The following is a 23,010-nucleotide window of genomic DNA, read 5'->3' as shown; positions in this document are numbered from 1 at the left end:
TGCAGCTACTTAGATAATGTTCCCTGGACGTGAACTTTGAGAAATACTCCTGCTTAGAAGCAAATCGACAGCAAGAGCAACAAATTTATAGAGAAATATTGAGCTAGCGGAATTCAAAAAAATTACATATTAAATATTTACAATATCCAGACTGTTAATTGTACATCCATGCACAAAAGGAACTTTTATAAATGAAAGAATATTACTGTTGACTTGAAGCGCTTCATCTCAAATTGAGGTATCTACGAAATGGCAACCAAGACAATAACATACCTCACCGATGTATGTGATCCTGCAAAAAGAAAGTTATTCCAAAGAGAACATTAAACGTGAGAGCAAGAGGCTACCTTACTAAAACCAAGCAAGTTAACTGGCTTCAGGCTCTAATACAAATGTGAGTAGCAAAGACAATCGTACCTGGAAATGTTCAGGTTGCTTGTGAGACAAATATCAAGCTAAAACGGGCACCATAGCTGCACTTAAAATCCATAGATTGGGCAACGAACAACATAATTGGCAGGCAATAATTGGATTTAAGAGAACGACCTTCAGGCTTCTTCTGTTTCAACCAATAAGAGGTCAATGGATTATGGATGCATCTGACAGTACGTGGAGGAGACTGCAAGGAAGAAGCTTGGTGGTCCTCGTAGCGGCAACCAGAGATAATGGCACCTGCTAGGGGAGGGGCATCAGCAGAAGCACACGTCAGAAGGGAATCATAGCGAAGTGAAGGATCATGGTGAAAGCAGCCGTCTCAAGGGGAGAATGGGATTCGGTGGAGAAAATGAAGGGGGGAAGAAGATGAGGAGGAGTTAAATAGTGGAAGAGATAAAAGAGAAGACACCCAGTTAACTCTGAAACTTAATGTGCGACAATTATTTGCTTTCAAATGGATTTGGGTGGAGAAGACGAAGGGGAGGAGACAAAGCGGAAGTAAATAGTGGAGGAGATGAAAGAAAAGACAACCTGCTGCATGGACTCTGACATATAAGTATGTGGGACGATTATTTGCTTTCAAAATAAAAATAAAAACTGAATGCAATATAATTTGTTGAGGTGGCAGACTTGCTGAGGTGGACGATTTGCATGCCAAGGATGAGGTGGATAGGCTGCATGTTGAGAGAAATAGGTTAGTGGGGATGATCTTCTTAGTAATATAGGATAAGAAAGAGTCTCTAAACCACAATTGGATAATCAAAAGTGTATGGCTGCTATTATGCTACAGGTTAGCAAGTTTTCTCAGCATTCTAAGATCATACAAGCACTTCAATTAGGTCGGGTAATTACAGAAGCTTGCAATCATCACAACACTTGAGATATGATGCATTGAAAGAAAGAGAGCAACCTTTCTCTTCTTCCTTTTCACGATCGGGAAGGTAATTACCTGCATGGAAGGTAATCTGGAACACAATTGCAGATCTGTGCATTTGACCTGGACAAAAGTTTACAATGTTCGCTGAACAAGACAGCTGCTAGCCAAAAAATTATCCAATAGTGCAAGTTAAAATACCAATCATGTTGGTCCAGCTAAATTTTTTGTACAATTTCAGACGAAAAGGGTGTTGGTGATTATTGAATGAAACACCACAGGTTATTCTACTACGGAGTACTAATTTTAGTTCAGAGTATAGCTTACAAGGTGGGATCGGCTGAGAGAGTGCATCGAGCATCTCCGCAAGCCTTTGTTGATGAGTGTGATAGCCTTCCTCGTCTTTTACCCTTGTGATGAACTTCATCTTCTTGATCCAGCGTGCATACATATTTACACGTCCATCAGATATTCATGTTAAAAAAACCAAGGCAAAGTCCAAAAAGATTTATTTTTTAGTTGGTAATGAATCATAACAAATCTGGAACTACTAGCTAAAAAATTCCATTCCATCATAGGGGTCTAACAAAGAGAAATTCCATAGGACTTAACAATGAATGTCAAGCGCAAAGTCAATTATTACAACACATGAATGTTGTGTTACGAGATTTCGGCGCATGTATTGGTATCTCATAGTAGAGGTGCTAGAAAGAGATCTGCTGCATTGTTCACCTAGTTCCAGCTTCTCCCCAACCATACAACACCCTCGCACAAAAATTATATGGAGAGAGCCAAACTTAAGATGACGAATAGCAGTTTACCCCAAACTTTTCCCATATTAGCACCTTCCCGTTAGTAAACCATTGACATCAACACATACCTACATGCAGTAGGTGAAAACTTAAACAAAACACAAGCATGCAAAATCTACAGTACCAACTTTCAGTCAAAGTGGCACAAATATCACTAGTAGACAATAACATCAAGTGGAGACTAACAATTGGCAGGCTATCAGGGATGGCTGCCCATGTCTACCTCTTACTATTTTGCATACAAAACTATGTCAACGCTGATAAGTCAGGTTTAGAAAAATGACAAATACTTCATTTCTTAGAGTTTTCATTTGAGTCAATCTACTTGATTTATGTCAGTTTTCCATAGAGTATAATCAATTGAAGCACATTGACTAACAGGCTACGGAAATTCACTCATTCATTGATCAAAGAGAGCTGCTGCATTGTTGGACTATAAATAGCACCAGACTGAGACTCTAAATAGCAACAGAATATTATTAGACTCAAACACCTAACTAAAAAAATGACTTGCTCAGCAAAATGCGCATTGATCTGCAATTGTTGGGCTAGTAACTCAAGTTCCATTATGCATATATGCATTATAAAAGTAAAAAAAAAAATCAGTTTGACAGATAACAAACCTTACAGTTAGTACATAACAGAGTGAATAAAAAATAACTAAAAAATTCTAGTGATGATATTTAAAAGTTTCAGGAACTCAAAAAGAACAGATAATTAAACCATGATCACTTCTTAAGAAATATCAAACCTCACTTTCAAGCATGATATGTTGGGGCATAAAATTTTAGATAAGGAAAGACAATAGTCATCGTCATTCTCTTATCAACTATCAAGCAGTAATCAACTCATCCTGAGGAATAAAGCTCTGCATCATTTGGTTCCAACGATGCGACTTTCCCCAATTCTAGTTAACAGACAATCATGTCAGCTAGTTCAGATTTCACTAAATTCACCTTAATGGATGGTCCATGTTAGGACACCAACTTGTACTATTTAGCATCCCGGCAAGTTACTACAATTCTATAGGAATGGAAAAAACAGTTCAGGAGAACATGATACTTTAACAAAAGTAATCGTTCTACAGTACATGTAAGAAAAAACCAAGCAATCCACACACCGAGAATAACTATACAGATTGTGATGAACATATTCGAGAGAAAAATGGACCATCCGGTGGCGATGTTGACGATTTCCTAAACAGTAACATCTTGACCTCCTTCTCGTCCATGTCTATGGCATCCCCACCGTCGGTTCCTCACTGTACACAAGTGTTAAATGCAGCTATTCTCAACTAGAATTCATGATGTGGGTGTACAACAACTGAGATGACATTTTCATCAAAATTTATCCAGCAGCTATACAAATGAGTGAGTAAGTTGCAGAAATGATTTTATACAAGCCCTTATGGAGTTGAGACAGTTGCAACGCAAGCAGCTTATGTTGGTGGTAGTGCGGTTATAAGTGAAGAGGCTCGGTCAGCCATTGCCGATGAGCTCTGACATGGTTGCTGCTGTCTCATCATTGTATCTAGGCAGATTACATATGTTTGAATTACTTCTAGTTCTAAGACAACTAAAATGCAACAGTCCACTAGCAGACATCTTACATCTTGCCTATTAAGTAGTTTACAGTTAACAGTTAACATTAAATAATTTATGTTCCCAGTTAGATTTAAATAGCAGGGACCAGAAAACATGTGACACCTAGCCCTAGTTTTCCCTTTATTTGGTGAACTTGTTGCATTTGAATAAATCCATATTGTTTAGTGCAAATCTAGTAGACCTAATTAAACATGCATGTGCCATGAGTTGTGAATAATCTGGTGAAGTAGTGTACGCAAGTTTATGTGTTTAATATAGGTCAGTAAAACTGAGAAAAAGTTGGTACAGAACTAAGCTGGAGCAGGGCTCCTTCTGGCTGTTAGATTAACATTTCCCTGTTCCCTCTATATTTACTAGATTATCAGTAGCACTCACTTGAACAAATAATACAAAAGTCAAAACACATAGGATTTCAGTTTTATTGCTTCTCGGATGAACAACCAATTTCAGACAAAGTAGCCGGCAGATTACCGCGGGCCAGGTGCACACAATCTAGTCTGCTATGAAGCAGAAAAGAAAGCGAAGAGCGATTTGGTGCCGTACTGTCGTGGAGACAGCAGCAACGATACTGCTGCTCCTTCTAAGCTCATGCCTTGCTGCCGCTAGTGTGTTGGACCGGTGGTTCCAAATCAGCTACATTGAAATACTCTTTCGGTGTGAAACTGGTTAGCGAGCATATGGAATTGAATCGAGCGCGAGCGAGTAAGGATAATTTTGACCTTGATGTTGAAGAGGAGCTCCTCCTGCACGGCAGCGGTGGGGATTTGGGGCGAGCTCCTCCAGGTTGTGGACGCGTCCACCCGGCCTTAAGATACCGCGCTCGAGGCCGCGCCTAGGACCTCCCTGCCGTGGCGACCCCGCAAAGATGTTGTTGAAGCTCCCGCATTGCGGCGACCTTGGAGGCAGCCGGTCCGCGAGGATGGCCAGGAGCAGCCCTTGCTGCCTTGGACGAGCAGCGGCTCCCACGGTGTCAGTGCACTGACTAGACATGAAGGAACACCAGGCATATGAAACAGATCAACGGCTGGAAAACGTTTCAGAAAAGGAGCAGTGTCCGATTAGGGACGTCTTTATAATTTGTCTTTTACATTCAGTCCTCATTATGAGAAAACCTTGAAAGTTATAACAAGGCTGTAACCGTGTGGAGAAAGTAAGAAAATGATGAACAACTAGATCTGGTACTGTAGCTAGCGTCTTCTCCAATTGTTCCCCAATTCGTGGTATCAATTTATCCCCCAAATCACCTGTATCTCCACCCCAATTCCTTCACAGGTGTTACAGTGGTATCAGAGCCTGCGATTCTCGGCAGAGCTATCGTCAAATCCCTTCCCACCCTCCCAGTCTTACGGCGGCGTTACGTTTCTTCGGTGCCCGGAGGCGACGGCGGCGGTAGATCTCACTGGGGCACGGCGGTGTGATGGGACAAACCAGGACCCAAACTGCGCGCGGCGGCGGCCGGAGTTTTCGATGCGCAAGCCGCAGTCGAGCGGCTCGAATCGGAGATGGCGGAGATGCGGTCGGACATCGGCGGCCCGAAGCGATCCAACCTCAGTGATCGCAGATATCCAGAAGAACATGGTCACCATGAACGCCATGGACGCGATGATGCAGAAATACCTTGCAGCTCCAGCGACTGGCACAATCCAAGTGATCCATACAGAAGGTAATCCCACTACACAGTATCCACCAGGAAGTATAACTGCTCCTGCTACTAGTGCTCCTCCTGTGGTTCGGTCGAGCGCCCCACATCTTCTGGGTATGCCAATTGACAGTAGAGCACTGAATTTGTCAATGGGCAACACTGTGGTGATGACAGACAGTATATCCTGCACCACTTCTCGTGTTCCTACTCAGAATCAGACACCATTTGTTGCTCAAGGAAATGGATTGTATGCACCGCACCACTTTCAGATACCACCCATTACCCAACCACCACCTCGTGTTGTTGAACGCCCATCCTACCCACCACAACCAGGTACCTGGCAATACCAACAAGGACCAAATTACAATCCAGTGACGGGCCAGTTCCTTCCATTCCCTGACACACAAGGCAAGCAACAACCAATGCCCACTTTCAGAGTGCAGCAACCAGATGCAGACAGGAATGAACGCATACAGCAAATGGGAGGCGTATCATATTATGCTGACGCTGTACTCAAAGGCCCACGCTTGGAAATCCCTCTATTTGCAGGAGATGACCCAATTGGATGGTTACAACAGTGTGAGAAATTTTTTGACATGTCTGGCACACCTTATGAGCAGTGGGTCAACATTGCCACTGGACATTTCTATGGAAAAGCCAATGTGTGGTTGAAGAACATATGCGTGGCCTGGCAGATGGTTAGTTGGCAAGAATTTTGTCAAATGATTGCTGACAGATTTACTCAGGCAAATGCCCATGAAGTCATGGAACAATTGAAGAACATCCAACAAAGCAAGGTTCAAAGGCAATCCTACATTGACAGCTTTGAAGAATGTGTACAACTGGTAAAAAGAGATCACCCCTACCTACAGGAATCATTCTTGATGAGTTGTTTTATTGGAGGCTTACGAGCAGATATTAAACATGATGTGAGTGGCCAACGTCCTCAAGGAATTTTACAAGCCTATTGGTATGCAAAGGTGTATGAAAATGCAGCAGCTGCTAAGAAATCTTATTATCAAAGCATACAGCCAAGACCGAGGGGCCAAACTAATTTCAGATTTCCTCCTAAACCTGTACATTTACCTGCTCCAGACCGAACCCATACTGCTCACACGACTACTGATAAGGCAGTTCAGCAAAATGACAGGCCAACTCGTCAATGCTGGTATTGCAAGGAGCCCTGGAATAGGGAACACAGATGCAGGCAAGGAAGAACAGTCCATATCATGCAGGAAATTGAGGATGATTCACCAGAATCTTCAGAGCCTGAGAATTCACCTACTACCGAGCAGACATATCATACCGCACCAAACACTCCTGAGCGCACAACAGGAAAAGTGACCTAATGCACCTATCCATTCATGCAACATCAGGGACAGCTAATACAACTACCTTCTCCCTACTGGTCAATATTGGAGGGTACCAAGCTGTAGCCCTTGTGGACAGTGGAAGCTCACATACTTTCATGGACAATGACTTCGCCATTAAAAGTCATTGCAAAATCCAAGCAGCACCGCTAAAGAAAATTTCAGTGGCTGGTGGTGGCCATCTGATATCTGACTCTGATGTTCCATCAATGTCATACACCATACAAGGACATGCATTTGAGAATGGGTTTCACCTCATTTCTCTGCAGACTTACGACATTATACTGGGGATCGACTGGATGTATACAGTCAGTCCAGTGACATTGGATCTCCCTCCCAGGCTACTCACAGTATATAGCCGAGGCAAAAAGATTGTCTTAACAGATCACACAACAGTTCCACTAGAAAATCTCTTGTGCAACACAGAGACGCAAAAACTGATGTGCAAGTCCATCATGGGTTATATGATTCAGGTCTACGAAATGAAAGTAACAGAAGACACTGATCAACAAGAAATGTCTGCAGAAATTAAGGAACTGCTTGCCATTTTTCCCGATCTGTTTGTGGAACCAGAGACTTTACCACCACATCGCGATTGCGATCATGCTATCCCACTGGAAGAAGGTGCTCAGCCACCAAACTTGAGACCTTATCGTGTGCCTCACATGCAAAAGGCAGCCATGGAAGAAATCATCATGAAGATGCTAAAAAACAATGAAATAAGGGCAAGTTTGAGTCCTTTCTCCTCCCCAGCTGTCATGGTGAGAAAAAGAGATGGCAGCTGGCGCTTGTGCATTGACTACAGACTGTTAAACTCGATCACGATAAAAAATAAGTTTCCTATGCCAGTGATCGAGGACCTCCTCGACGAGCTACATGGTGCATCCATATTTACCAAACTGGATCTAAGGTCAGGATATCATCAAATCCGCATGCAAACTGCAGATATCCCAAAAACTGCCTTCAAGACGCATATGGGTCATTACGAGTATGTCGTTATGCCATTTGGACTGACGAATGCTCCGGCCACCTTCCAGAATCTCATGAACAATATTTTCAAGCCACACCTGCGGAAGTTCATTCTGGTTTTCTTCGATGATATCCTCATCTACAGCAAGGATATGAAACAACACATGGAACACTTGAAGACTCGTGCTTCAAATTTTGCAACAAGACTCTCTATACTTGAAGATGGCTAAATGCACATTTGCAGCTTCGAGAGGTTGAATATCTTGGACATATTATATCCGGATCCGGTGTAGCCACCAAACCACAAAATATCCAGGCTATCCTCAATTGGCCTGTACCCAAGACAGCTTCCAAGCTTAGAGGGTTTCTCGGCTCACCGGATACTACAGACGCTTTGTCAAAGGATATGGGAGCATCTGTCGTCCATTGCACGACCTCCTCAAGAAGCAGTCATTTCATTGGACAGCAGAACACACTCAGGTTTTTGATCAGCTCAAGCACCTCATGACAACCTGCCCTGTCCTTGCCCTCCCAGACTTCTCCCAACCCTTCATCTTAGAGTCAGACGCTTGTGGTTCTGGCATTGGAGCCGTGTTAATGCAATTAGGCAGGCCACTGGCTTTCTTCAGCAAAAGCCTGGGTCCTAAGGCATCTGCACAATCCATCTATGAGAAAGAGGCACTGGCCATCTTGGAAGCTCTAAAGAAGTGGCGCCACTACCTCCTTGGCAACAGGCTGATAATCAAAACAGATCACCAAAGTCTGAGGTTTATGACTAACCAACGCCTCACAGAAGGTATCCAACACAAGTTATTGTTAAAATTGTTGGAATTCGACTACACCATCGAATACAAGAAAGGTAAAGAGAATATAGCTGCAGATGCTCTCTCTAGAAGGGATTCCCAACTCAATGCCATCACAAATACGCGCACTGCGAATGGATTGAAGATGTCAAGCTGAGTTATGCCCTGGACAAAGATAGTGACAAACTCCTCCAGAAGCTTGCCAAGGATGTCACAGATCCTCCACAATATACAGTGAAGGATGGCCTCATCAAGCACGGCAACAAGATTTATGTGGGCGCTTCAACTAACCTAAGGCTACAACTCTTGGAAACATTTCATCGGTCTGGATTGGGTGGACATTCAGGGACCAAGGCAACATACCAACGCATTAAAAGAATTTTCTGTTGGCCACACCTCAAAAAGATGGTGGAAAAATTCGTGTCAGAATGTCCTGTTTGCCAGCTTGTGAAGGTGGATCACACTCATCCAGCAGGTCTCCTCAAACCTCTCCCTCCTCCTGAAAAACCTTGGTCATGCATCACACTTGATTTCATTGAGGCCCTACCTAAATCAGATGGCAAGGAAGTGATCCTAGTGGTGGTTGACCGCTTAACGAAGTATGCTCATTTTATTCCGGTGAAACACCCCTACTCTGTGGATGATATTGTGGCATTACTCCTGGATAATATTGTCAAGCTCCATGGTTTTCCACTGGAAATCATTTCAGACAGAGACCGGATATTCACGAGCACAGTCTACAGGAATATCTTCAAGGCATTCAAAGTGGAGCTCAAATTCAGCACGGCATACCATCCGCAGACCGATGGTCAGACGGAACGAGTAAATCAATGCCTCGAAGCTTACCTGCGCAGCATGGTCTTCCAAGAACCAAAACAATGGTCTAAGTGGCTGCCAATGGCCGAATGGTGGTATAACACGTCATATCATTCGTCTCTACAAATGACCCCGTTCGAAGCACTCTATCAGTATGCTCCTTCTATGATAGGCGAGACATCACTCACTCCTGAAATGTGCCCAGCTTCTACACGCACAGTAGTGGAACGGGACCAACACTTGGCTCAGCTCAAGCAAAACCTGCTGCAAGCCCAGCAACGGATGAAGCACTATGCAGACAAGCTGCGTACTGAACGCTCGTTTGAAGTGAATGATGTTGTGTACTTGAAAATACAACCATACCGACAGAATGCTTTTGGACTCCGTGGTTCACTGAAGCTGAGGTCCAAATACTATGGACCTTTCAAAATTGTGGGAAGAGTGGGAGAACTAGCCTACAAGCTGCAGTTACCGAATACCACCTCCATTCACCCTGTGTTTCACGTCAGCCAGTTGAAGAAGCATGTCGGTAAGAATGCTATTCCTCTTCCGAATGTCCCACTGGTGACTCCTGAGGGCAAGATCAAGACAGTACCACTGGCGATTCTGGACGAACGTACCATACAGCGCCAACGATCACCTGTCAAGCAAATTCTTGTCCATTGGGAAAGCTTGGGACCTGAAGACGCTACCTGGGAGGACATCCGTTTCATCCAGACGACATTTCCTCAGTTCGATCTTGAGGACAAGATCTAATTCAAGCGGGCGGCATTGTCAGTGCACTGACTAGACATGAAGGAACACCAGGCATATGAAACAGATCAACGGCTGGAAAACGTTTCAGAAAAGGAGCAGTGTCCGATTAGGGACGTCTTTATAATTTGTCTTTTACATTCAGTCCTCATTATGAGAAAACCTTGAAAGTTATAACAAGGCTGTAACCGTGTGGAGAAAGTAAGAAAATGATGAACAACTAGATCTGGTACTGTAGCTAGCGTCTTCTCCAATTGTTCCCCAATTCGTGGTATCAATTTATCCCCCAAATCACCTGTATCTCCACCCCAATTCCTTCACAGGTGTTACACACGGCCGGTAAATCGACGGCAAGGCCAGCCAGAGACGAGGCGAACCGCGCGAGACCGGGCACCTTTGTACTCGACGCCGGCTGGCAGGCACGTTGAGGGTTCGCAAAGATCCCCGATTTGGGACCCTCCTGAACGGCGGCGGCGAGGGAACGATCTGGGGGTGAGGAGACGGAGCTGCATCGTCAGGCTGCGAGGTTCGGGTGGCCGGCGAGGGCCAGGATCGATGGGCGAGCAGCTGCGTGTCAATGTTTTGGGGTCTCGAGAAGAATGGGGAGAGTCCAGACTCCAGAGCGACAGAGAAAGATGTGTGATCGATTTTTGTGGGGCAATTCGCCAGATGTTGTTCCATTGGCTGAAGATGGATCGACGAAATCTGAAGTATATTAATTGTGCATAGAGATGGAAGACATTAAATATGAAAACGTTAATCATGCGTCAATCCACGACGAGGATTACAAGGACAACTATGATGTGGCGGCGCCAATACTGATTTTGCATGCTTCTTCCCTCCAAAAATAAGAATACTTTGCATGGGTCTCATTTTGTGTGTGCAAAACAAAAACTAAACCATGACTATCCCCTGAAGACGACAAGCACACCGCCGGAGAAAGATCATGCCTTCGTCACCTTCCAACGCGACATCGTCGTGTGAAATCCGTTTCCGCCTCCGAAGAAGGCCCCTGCCTTCTTGCCCTTAAGGTGTTGTACCGTCGAGAAGTAGAGCAGCTCACCCGAGAATGCACAACATAGGCCAAGTCGCCGGGGAAGAAATCCTTGAGCACGACCACCTCTACACGCGAGCTTCCCACCAACGGCTTCGCCGGCCACCACACCAACCAATCGGCAAGACACAAGCTTTTGGACCAAGTCACCACCATAGACACGGCAAGAAGATCCACTCCACTGCAGCTCCTCCGGAGCTGCCGCCTCTGGGAGACCAAACCGTACACAACACCGACCACCTTCCACAGACCCAAGGTGGTGCCTCCATGGAGGAGAACGACGACATAGCGCCGCCGCCGCCCAATCCGAAGGCCTTGGGGTTTTCACCCGGGTAAGGGAAGGAGGGGAAAGGGATGTACCTCTATGTAGCCCCCAAGGAGGAAAGCGGCGTCATAGACGTCGCCAACATCGGGGCGCTGCCGTCGGGCTAGGATTTCTCCCCGAAAGAGCCCCCACCCCACCAACCCGAGAGGGATCCAGATCTAGATGAATCGAAGGCCAGGGAGTAGGATCCGCGCGGTGCGGAGTCACCGTCTTCATATATGGCGGAGGTCAAACGGGGTGACCCCTGTGCTGCAATTGTCGTCTACCATCCCCTCGTCGTCCGCGCGACCAAGGAGGACGGTCAGCAGCACCGGCGAGAGCCTCTCGCCGTCAGGAGCCACGCCGCCCTCACCCGACGAGGCCACCGCCACGGGTGACGAAGCGCTCCGTCAGAGAAGCAGAGCCACGAGATCCTTGCCACCACTGTCCTTGGCAGCTCGCGCTGGCTTTCCGGCGATCTCCTCTGGCGTGGCAAGGGGGACGAAGGCGGGGGAGATGGGGCTCGGTGGCTAGGGTTTCGTCGCCGCCCTAGTCGCCCCAGAGCCCCTCGTTTGACGCTTCATGTCAAGTGTGTTCGAGACAACTTTAATCGCGGTTGTCAGCGCTGAGGACACATCGGTTGGCCCGTACTCCATTTGCACCATAGGCTCCACTGTCGGCGTGGATGATCTTCTCTGTGAGTGCAGACTAGTCAAGAAATTATAAAGTGATTTTATCGTTGAAAATATTACAGTTATAACCGCGTGGGTCCTCTCGCCGCCAGGACCCACGCCGCCCTCACCCGACGAGGCCACCGCCAGGGGTGTCGAAGCGCTCGAAGAAGAGTCGTGAGATCCTTGCCACCACCGTCCTTGGCAGCTCGCGCTGGCTTTCCGGCGGTCTCCTCTGGCGGTGGCAAGGGGGACGAAGGCGGGGGAGGTGGGGCTCGGTGGCTAGGGTTTTGTCGCCGCCCTAGTCGCCCTAGAGCTCCTCGCCTAACGCTTCATGTCAAGTGTGCTCGAGACAACTTTAATCACGGTTGTCAGCGCTGAGGACACATCGGCTGGCCCGTACTCCATCTGCACCATAGGCTCCACCATCGGTGTGGATGATCTTCTCTGTGAGCGCAGACTAGTCAAGAAATTATAAAGTGATTTTATCGTCGATAATATTACAGTTATAACCGTGTGGACCCAAAAAAGATAATCCTTCCGTCCCATGTCCCATGGAACATGTTTGATGTTTCTCTAAATTTAGATGTACGTAATACACTAAATTGTATGTAGATCAAGGAATCTCGCCGAAAACCGGAATTCTCATTGCCCGCCGAGAACCGTTCAAAAAATATTTGGACAGATTCGAATTTAAAATTCTTTACAAGTTCCAATATTATACGCATGCACTAGTAGAAAAATGGCCAACAATACCGGTTCCAGACGTGTAAAGAACGTGCAATGTGTGTGATTCAATAATCAAGTCGGTAGGAGAGCTAGGCAAATAAATTCCCGCGCAGGATTTGGCCAAAAACGAATTTGGTATTTGGGCGATTTGAGTAAAGTCCTAAAAAGTAAAAACATGGCCCGCCTGGAACAAACCCAAAACAACCCAGCCCAAACCCTACGCCGCATTTCCCTCCCCATTCCATTCAGCTACCCAACGAAATCCAAATCGAACGCCGCCCCCGCCGCTCTTCCCCGTCGCCGGCCACCTCCCCTCCGTCGTCCCCTTCTCCATCCGGCCAAGCTCCACCCGCTCCCGAGCCCCACGCACAAGATCGGTCTCCGCCGCCATGGACTCGCCAAGGAGAGAGAGACAGAGGCGGCGCCCCCAAGAACGCTCTGCGTCGCGGCGGCTCGTTCGCCGGTGCGCTCGTGCGCTGTTAGGACAGCGCGCAGCGCTCCGTCGAACCTGCTGCCCGCGTCTCGCGCGTGGCTGACGGGTGCTGCTTCACGCCGGCGAGGTGGTGCAGGCCATCCGGACGCGGCGGCGCAGCTCCGCCGTTCTGCGCTCCGTCCTCGCCGTCGACCAGACCGTGGCCTCGCCGCGCCCTGCTCCGGGGCATCGCCGTGCGGGTAGGGTATCCAAACCCTAATCTTTATCCTTTTTGCCCCCTAATTCAGTTTTCTTGACTGGCAAATTGTTTCTCTGCAGATGCAGAGGAGCAGCAGTAGTAACGAGGCGTTCTAGTACTACAGCCGCCGGTACAGGAGCTTCTCCGGCCAGGAGTCGATCACATCCGTTGGTGCTGCCTTGAGAGGGGCTGCATGTTTTCAGGTATGGGAAGGTCTTACCGTGTTGGTTCAAGACACTCTTACCCGCGGATTTGGGAAGCTGTATACTGGCTACAGGGACGAGCATATCTATTTGATATGGATTTATGGGGCCTAGATAGGCTGAAACTGCAATTTGGTTGAAACTTGCGTTCATTTGATGGTAACACTCTTAGCTGTCAGTTTAATGGATGACTAGTCTGCTATCCATGTCACGTAATCTCCACCCCCACTCACGTTAGTATTCATGTCAAATTGGGATTGTTGCTTTACATCTCTCATGTGTAACTCATATTGTTTCTTTTCCTTTCTTCAGAATCGACAACAAGAACTAAAATGGGATCAGTAGTATTGATTTTCAACTCTGGCGCGTCTTGATTTTCTTAGTCATCCAAGTTTGATTTCTCTCTGTGATGTCCAGCAGTTATCTTTGGTCTGTCTGTCTGCGTTGGCCACTTCCCTTGGACGGTTTAGCACCATCGATTTACAGCTAGGACTTGTAACCCCTAAACTAGTTCGTACCTGGATGCGTATCTATGGTATTGGAGCTTTAGTAAGGTTTCGTAAAATTGTGTGCATTACCAAACCTGATGCTCTCAAGTCTCAAACTTAAATCTGAGTACATTGATATGAAAACTGCTGGTCTAGATTTCTATCAGAATTGTATATTTTCATGCATCGGGTTTATGTGATATGCATGTCTGTGCATCATAAAGAGCGGGCTGGTTGTATGCGTCAGGTTTTATGAACCATCTATTTGCAGAGTGCCAACAAAAAGATCAATGCATGTATCCAGAATTCAGAAAAGGAGTATTTTAATAAAAGAAGTTAACTCACCTGCTATTGCTGACTATTGATAAGGGAAAACATCTTTGTTTCCAGCCTTCCTCTAAACATTGACTCGTGATATGCAGAATTAGCTAGTTCGAGCCACTCGAGATGAATCTTAATATCCAGAAAGTATACCATGGATGTGAATTTGTACTTGACTTGCATGTTTCTTGAACTATTGATTTGTTTTATTGCATTCTTTATGCAAGTGTAATGTCTGCCTGTTGATAAATTTTCTAGGATGCATCACTTGAAGGAATCTGGAAGACCTGGAGCGGTGGCCTTCTTCTTCGACTCCATGTTGTGTCTAGGTGTATTCTGGTAAGTGCTAAGTGTATGTGCTGTGCATAGTAACCAAGGTGAATTCCATCGATAAAGTGTATTTGTTTTTCCTTAGTAGCTTAATTGTACTCGTTTTTTTCTTCTAATATGTGAGGTGCATCAGAGTATGCAGTGCGGCTGCTGCTCGGTAGACAGTGACAGCGAGTTAACCGTGCCGCAACTGCGGTGGTGGTGCCATCATGGCTACGCCTAAAGTTTTGTCCGGTAATTACTCTAGTCAATGCACTGGGTTCAGCCATCAAGCCGTTGAACATTTAGTTATTAGTGGTTCTTATCACTGGATTGTGCTCCTGGTTTTGTAGATTAGATGGTCCTACTTTTTATTTACCTCTAATGTCTAAAATGAGTAACGATGATGTTGTTGCCTTCTTCCTCGAGTTGGCCATCAAGCTGAGTTGTCGATATTAGCATTTTTATAATTGTTAACTCATAAAGGCCTCGGTAGAGGATTTTCTTGCGCTGCTCTACCACTTCAACATGATCTGTATACATATGCTTCACCGTGCTGTTCAACTGGTGCTAGCATGCTTGAAAATAACAGGGAATGCCTTTTGATATAACTTTTTTTTTTCTTGGAAAAGTGTGAATTGTGGCAGTATTTTCGCATTAGAAATGATTAAATTACTTCTAGTGTAGAAGCACTAGAAGTACTTTGTTTATGGTGCTAGGTTTAGGGAAAGGAAAGATAGAATTTGCATGATTGTTGATTGTGCACATTGCATTTCTGGTTACTTACAAGATGTGCACGTGCTGTGCTTGGTGGTGGACGTATCCAATCTAGCTATTTCATCTTTGTGTTGTGCATGGTGCTGGATAAATCTAATTCATATCTTTGTTATTGTGGTAATTCTGGTTATACTCCCTCCTTCTCAATGCATAAGGCGTAAAAAATCTTGCACGGTTATTAAGGAGCGATCTGAGGGAAGGAAAACTTCCTATCTTGCCCCTGCATGCAAGCATAACCTCTCCTTAATTCGTGCTCTCTCTCCCGTACGCATGCATGCCATCAATGGAGGAGCTAATCTGCAACGAAATTTATTGGCCAGCGTCACTCCCAAATTAATGGCAACGCCACCCGATGAAACCTTCATGCACGCCAGGGGAGCGTCGAGCATCACCGGGAGCCCACAGCAGCATGCACGCCGCCGCACTCGTCCAATACGCTCGCCCAGTACGTGGCGCAGTAAATGATGTACATGGAATTCGAAGCAACAATGGTGCTAGATGGTTGTCCATCGAGGGGTATTCTGGGGAGAATTGCTATCGAGCCAGACCCACGCCTTAAGCTTTGAGGAGAAATCATAAAAATTTATACGCCTTAAGCTATGAACCGGAGGGAGTAGTAGATAAGAACAGCGTTTGTTATACTGACGATGTGTTGTTCTTTTTCAAGGGCAGGGAGGACTAAATGACAGGCAAAATAGGTGCATTCTTGTTGCGGCTAATGGAGGAAGGTCAGCATGCGGCTCAGCAGTCAGCATGGTCTTGGTCACAGGCACAACCCTGCTCGAGGGGCCCACCAGCAGATCGCACTCGGCTGCCTTGAATTTGTTTGTTGACAGGGGAACTAGCTGGATTTGACTATGTTTTCTGGGTGAAGTGTAGCTGCACGGTCCATGGTTTTGGTGTTTTAAGTTGAGAACCTTGGCTGGGTCGATCTGTGAGGCAATGCATGTGTGTTGCGTGTCAAATATTCTGGTAGCTTTGTTGTCGTGATGTGTGGTAAAATTTGAAGTAAGACATTTCATTCAATATAATTATATGCCGTGCTGGGTATTATTTAAAAAGGGGTAATGGTCTTGCCAAAATTTGAACTTTTAAAGGTTAGCAATGCATTTACTAGTTTATATTTCTTAGAAGAAATGCTGATACTTGAAAAAGAAAGAAAATTTAGATAATCTGGAGCTGATCCTTTAGGACCAGCCCTTGTACTAGAGATAAACAAAAACCGAGCTGGGAGAGGCTACGTTAGGTGCTACTTGTACGTTTAGCTGCAGCTGGAACATAAGAAGAAAGAAAATGTAGAAAATTTGTTTACACGGTCATCTGCAGCTGGAACCTTGTACCCAGGGAAAACGAAAATTTAATCCATTTACAGGCTCCGATGTATAATCTCTATGAAGCACCTTATTGAGATGCCAAGTAGGGAAATGTAACAAACCGGAGTATACTAGTCTTAGTAGTCTAGCAAACAACTTAACGAGACGGATAATAATGCATAGGCATCAAAATATCACTTGATCGCCGGAACAACTTAACGAGACCAACACTCATGCATATGCACGAAAATAGCACCAGATGGCCGAAACTTGGGCCATGCTGGAGTGCCCATGACTAATCACGGAAACGTGTGCCATGTAGGATTGCCAATAACTAATGACGGATTTTTAGGAGAGGGAGCAATTGGTTAGTATTCCCAAGAAAGCTCCCCGATCTGTCCTCCCTCTGAGTGGGCAATTACTTCACCTCAGCGATCCAAGGCACCTCACTAGCCATTTGTTCGAAGACGACTTTGACGATTGTGCAGTTGACGGTGAGGTGGGAGAGGCGATGGCGTGAAGTCCCTGATGGCGATGCCGCGCCTTCTGACCCTGGCATGCCCGGATACAGCTACCCTGACACAGCCTGGCGGCACACACAAGGACGTGTGGTTGACTCCAAGCGTGCAGTGGATAACTGTCATGGGCAAGATGGTCCATGTTGTGGTGAACACAATGTCATGGGATCCTGGGTCAAAATAATAAAACGACGACAATTGGGGAAGAGTTGCGAGATTTCAAGGATCGGTTAGGGAGGAGATGAACATAAATATCGGTTTGGAGGTGCGGGCCCAAATCTTTTTTCCCGCGAGAAATCTGGATGCATACGGTCCGTGTGATGGAATGAGAACCGGACGACGTCGAATGGGTCCGTCGAATTGGTCGGGTCCTTGTTTGATTCGTTCGTGGAATTGATTAGCAACAGGGCATTAAAGACAATGCAGCAACCAATCCTTTTAAAGGGGCACTGGGGGCGGCCATTTCCTCGCCCATGCCATTGCCATACACCCACTTTATCACCGACGCCATGGGTAAAAGCTGGCCGTTCTACAAAACGAAGCACGACGGCGAGGTTTGCTCCTCGCGTGGCGGCAAGGAGCCGCGACAGCGCCGCTACGTCCCGGTGGAGTTTGCGCGCCAGTTGTGGGAGGAGAGCTAGTGGGTACCATGGTTGGATTTAACAGGAGGAGGCTCGTACCTAAACTCCTGCCGCGCCACGTGAGGGACGAGAGCGGCGCAACGATGTCCGGCTTGCCGCTGGATCTGCGCGAAGCACTGGCCTTCGCCCTCAAGTCATACAAATAGATCACGTTCGGGACATCAGAGTTCGAGACGCCGGTGCTAGCTACCCTTCCGCCTCCTCCTCCTCCTCCTCCGCTGCCGGTTCCAGGCTTGCCATGGGACATGCCGAGGATGATCGACCTCACCGGCGACGACAAGACGCCTAGTAGGCATAGCTACCGACTTGATGATCGACCTCACCGGCGGTGTAGATGGAAAATAGATGTACTAGGATTTGCAATTTTGAAAAAAAGAAGAAGTGTTTTGACTTGCGCGCGCGTATAGAGATGGAGAAAGCGCGCGAGCCGAGACGTGGAATTAATCGGCCGGGTGGAATTAAGCTAGAAATTAATGAATGCGCGCGCGTATAGAGAGCAACAACAAAGAAAGGATGGACGAATTAAAGAGCGTTAACTAATTGGTTGACAGCCTGGAACCACGCGTCGCGGGAGAAGCGAACGAACACGCATCCCTTCCGATAATAACGACCAACCTCGCGAGTCGCGACCTGACGCGGGACCTGCTGGCGAAACAAACCACACCACGCGAGATCAAGGTGCTTCCCAACCCAAACAAAGCAAAGTTTCCCAACCCAAACCGAGCCGAAGCAAAGTTTCCCAACCCAAACCGAAGCCCAAAACTGCTTTTTCTCCATCGGAAGTTGGTACACTTCCTCAATTGATCCTGAGTTTCCTCCCCAAATCCCCAAATCAAATCGAAACCAGCCGGCAGCTCCTCGCGGCGACGGCATGGACGACGAGGGCCAGGCGGCGCACCTACCGGACGACGTGCTCGCGGCCGTCCTCCGCCGCGTGCCGCCGCGCTGCCTCGCAGCCTCCCGCTGCGTGTGCAGGGCCTGGCGGGACGCCGTCGACAGCCACCGCCTCCTGCGCGCCGACCTGCTCCCGCTCTCGCTCTCCGGCCTCTTCGTCCACTTCGACGAGCACAAGTACCCAGAATTCCTCGCCCGCCCCTCCTCCTCCTCCTCGGCCGCCGGCTCCCGTGCGGTCAGCGGCGATCTCAGCTTTCTGCCCTCCGCCAGTCCCCACTGCGGTCATATCTGGCAGGAGGCATGCGTTGATTTTGACGACTATAACTATACCTGTAAGTGGCCACGCTCGTGGCGGCCCACCAAGTGCCGCTTGTGGCCGTTTAACCTAAACGGAACGATGCAGCTCGCTCGTATAATACCGTCATCGTAAGCGGCCGGCCGCCTGCCCGCCCGAACGAACTGCTCCGAACGCTAAGACTGCGCGCGCGAGGCGTGACCGCCAAATGGATAGCTTCATCCATCATCGCTCTTTGCACCTGTACCGTACAGAATCGACCTCTCATCGATCGAATCGTTTTGTCATTTCTTTATTCTCTCGATCGATCCGTTCCAAGACGTGAATAACACTAGCTCCAAACTCTCTGAACAACAAAAATAACAGATTGATGCCCTAAAAACAATATAATATATTGATAGATTTAATTGCATGGATTTTTTTTCTCCTGCTCTGCTTTACATGAGAGAGACTCAAGAAGATCCAGCCAATTTTTTTATGACAATAAAAAAAGTAGACAAGACACAATGTAAACTGAGCATAAACAAATTTAAGAGGTTAACTTTAACACCACAGAATCCACAGTTTAAGTGACAATTGTCATAAGCTAACAAATAAGAAAATCCATTACAAAATATGTATAAGCAGTTCAAAACAACACTTCACAAGTCATAACCAATGATACGGAGCTGAGTTAAGTTGGATACAATCCAACATGAGCATAGCCTCTCGCACTCAAGGACGATCATAACTTTACATCAAGTTCTTGTTCATCTGATCAAGGACATACTACAGCCTCATTTCTTCCTGGAACAATCAACGAAATCACATGAGGTTTGCTTTCTTCGCAAGAAGGTTTACTTTTTAAATGAAAACGTAGGCCTAAACAAAGAGCAGTGTTATCGTCACCCAGCAGTGCCAACATGAGGATACACAAGAATTTACCTTGTAGTCTTTGCTCTCAACAACTTCGATGGTACTCTTCCTTGTTATACCAGGCAGTATCGTTCCTTCTATTGATGGAGCAGAAATATTATTGCCCTGGAACAAAAGATAGAACATATTGAGATCATGTGTACTGTGTCCTTGCTTGCTAGACAGATAGAACAAAAGATCAAACTCTATGAAACAGAACATGATGAAAAGGTATTGGGACAAAAACCATGTAAAAAGCAGAACATGAGGAAAAGGTTTTTCCAAAGTGATTCTAAGTATAAAACGTTTTGAAAGATTAACAGAGGGAGTACTTGTTTAGTAAAACAGTACCGAGAAATAATCCTAAAGGGTAACAGATGCAACCAGAATGCGGATAACTACTTCCATCAACAGAGAAGAATTCTATGATGCCAGATTTTAGCTGTCATTATCTGACGAAATTGATACCCTATAGGCAGCTCAGGAGCACCAATTAACACACAAAGCAAAACCCCTACATAGCAAACAGTAGGTGTAGCCATCAAAATTCAACACTTATCAATTTAACTAAGTAATTAACCTACTGCAACCTCTGGCAAAAAATAAAAGAAAATAAACTACTGCAAACAAATCTAAATCTGCAAATGAATGGACATTCAGAGAGCTATGTGCCACATCCATATAACGAGAGCCCCACCTCCATGAGACACAAACTAGCAGCACCAGCACACTGTAAGTAGTTAAGTACAAGCACAAGTTCAAAATGAACATCAACAAGCTACGATATTTCAGGGGCAAGAACATCCTGATCACCGGTTCAACTGGCTTCCTAGGAAAAGGTAGGTGTTGATCTATAAAGTCAAAGATAAACTAGACAGTATACCAATAAGAGCATATTATTGCTGTGTCAAAAAGATTTACTACAGCCTATCTCGCTTTATCCTATGCACGCCAGTTCTAGATTTACTGGAATGTACATACAACATCTTAGGCGACCCAGAATTAGTGGTGCTATTAAATAATACTGTACTTTTGTCACAAGTTGTGCAATGCTATGATGTAAGAAAACGTTTGAATAAAGTTCATCTTATGGAAGATATTTAGAAACTACATCCTAGGAAATAACAGACTGAACTCCATTCATTCAGTTTCCAAAACCACCAGCTTCTAGGAAAGCAGTAGAGTCCGGGACTACCTAGCTAAATACAGCACACAATGTACTTGAGTCAATCGACTGGAGCATCTTCACATGACAAGTTTTGCTAGCACACACCAACCTGCTATAAAATGGTCAATACTACGGACTTGCAACTAATGCCACACAGAGCCATCAGAGTTTGAGATTATTCACAGGATACTTGGATCCAGATCAACATTTTGTCACCCAGCACTTCACATAACTCCAGTCATAGTAACATTCACACGAAGCAGAGACAGCAAAAGGCTACACTATCTGGCAAGATGAAAATTGGAATCCAGCTCTTACCTTTTTCCGCCTCTTCTTCTCCCGAATCTGGCAGCCGTCCTTCTCCTTCTTCCGAACTGGACTGCTTCCCTTCTCCTCACAGACATGGACGGGCTCGAGCGGTTCCACAAAGATCTTGCCGGACACCGGCTGCTCAACGCACGGGGTGGAGGCGCCCGGATAAGAGGAGTTGAGGGGAGGAGCGGAGGGATGGAGCGCCGGCGGTGGAGCTGTTCCTTCGGGGAAGAGGAATTGAGGGGCAGAGCGGACGGATGGGGCGGCGCCCGCCTCCGAAGCCATGGATGGGGACAGGAGCGGCGCCCGCCTCCGAAGCCATGGATGGGGAGCGGCGCGGCGGCGGTAGCGGTATACCGTGAATAGCCGCCAGGACTTTTCTTTTCTTACCGGGTGTCCATTTAGCAGGTTGAGTGGGCTTGGGCTGGCGGCACCGTGGGCCGCCGTTTCCACTTACAGATATAACTATAACATCAGAGATCACTGCAACGGGCTCCTTTTGCTTCACAATAACTGCGTGGTTAACCCTGCAACGCGACGGTGGAATATTCTGCCAACGTGCCCAGCTAACGATGGTATAGGGCCTGTCATGCACCGCGCGCATCTAGTCTATGATCCGATGGTATCACCTCACTATGAGGTGTTTCAGATCCCCACTTTGTACCGCTACTACAGTGGCGATGACGAGATATACCTCTCGATGGAGCAGTCTGAATGGCCACCATCCCTATGCAACATGTATGTTTTCTCATCCAGGTCGGGTTGTTGGGAGGAGAGATGTTTCAGCCGAGAAGGGGATGCTGCAGGGACCGTTAGTCAAATGCAAGCGGGTTACTGGCGATCCATGGCTGTCTATTTTCGAGGAGTGCTTTATGTGTACTGTATATCTAATTTTCTCATGAGGTACACATTGTTTAATACTATCTGATTTGAATCTTATCTTACTAGTTTCTTGTTAACACAATTTTTTGGCCTGATTTTGCAGAATATCATTGTCTAACAATACATACAGTGTAATTAAACCACCAGTGGATCTTACAGTGGTGGAGGGCCATCTAGACATTAATATAGGAAGATCAAAAAAGGGGGTGTACGTCGTGGCATCTGATATGCGCTGGCCTCGGGATAAGTATTTGCTTCGAGTTTGGATCCTTAATGAATCGTGTGGTCAAGTGGAGTGGATGTTGAGGCACGACATAGACCTTAAGCACGTGCTAGCAGGTCACCACTTTTACGGAAGAGATCAATGGATCTTAGAAGATATTAACTACAACCTGTTCCGTTCTTCTGGTTGCCAAGAAGAAGAAGACAGCAAGAAAGCAAAAACCAAAGAGAATACTGAATGGAACTCCGACGAGGATGTTGAAGAG

The 23,010-nt window shown here is 46.4% G+C and overlaps 1 protein-coding gene and 1 long non-coding RNA gene across 2 annotated transcripts; one reads left to right on the top strand and one right to left on the bottom strand.

Moving 5' to 3' along the window:
• Window positions 1-14,652: 14,652 nt before the first annotated feature.
• LOC124653189 lies at window positions 14,653-16,631 on the top strand. Its single transcript, XR_006987824.1, has 2 exons — window positions 14,653-14,858; window positions 16,273-16,631. It is a non-coding gene; the product is annotated as an uncharacterized LOC124653189 (long non-coding RNA).
• Window positions 16,632-19,759: 3,128 nt separating this feature from the next.
• LOC124653954 lies at window positions 19,760-21,976 on the bottom strand. The gene is made up of 3 exons (XM_047193009.1): window positions 21,647-21,976; window positions 20,191-20,286; window positions 19,760-20,052 (listed from the first exon to the last, which is right to left on the bottom strand). Exons 1-3 carry the CDS (start codon window positions 21,923-21,925, stop codon window positions 20,035-20,037), a joined length of 393 nt encoding a protein of 130 aa, XP_047048965.1. The 5' UTR covers window positions 21,926-21,976; the 3' UTR covers window positions 19,760-20,034.
• Window positions 21,977-23,010: the final 1,034 nt, after the last annotated feature.

This window comes from Lolium rigidum, chromosome 5 (genome assembly GCF_022539505.1).
Source record: "Lolium rigidum isolate FL_2022 chromosome 5, APGP_CSIRO_Lrig_0.1, whole genome shotgun sequence".
Taxonomy (NCBI): domain Eukaryota; kingdom Viridiplantae; phylum Streptophyta; class Magnoliopsida; order Poales; family Poaceae; genus Lolium; species Lolium rigidum.
Note: the sequence above shows the minus strand (reverse complement) of the source record. Positions and strands in the feature narration are given on the sequence as shown.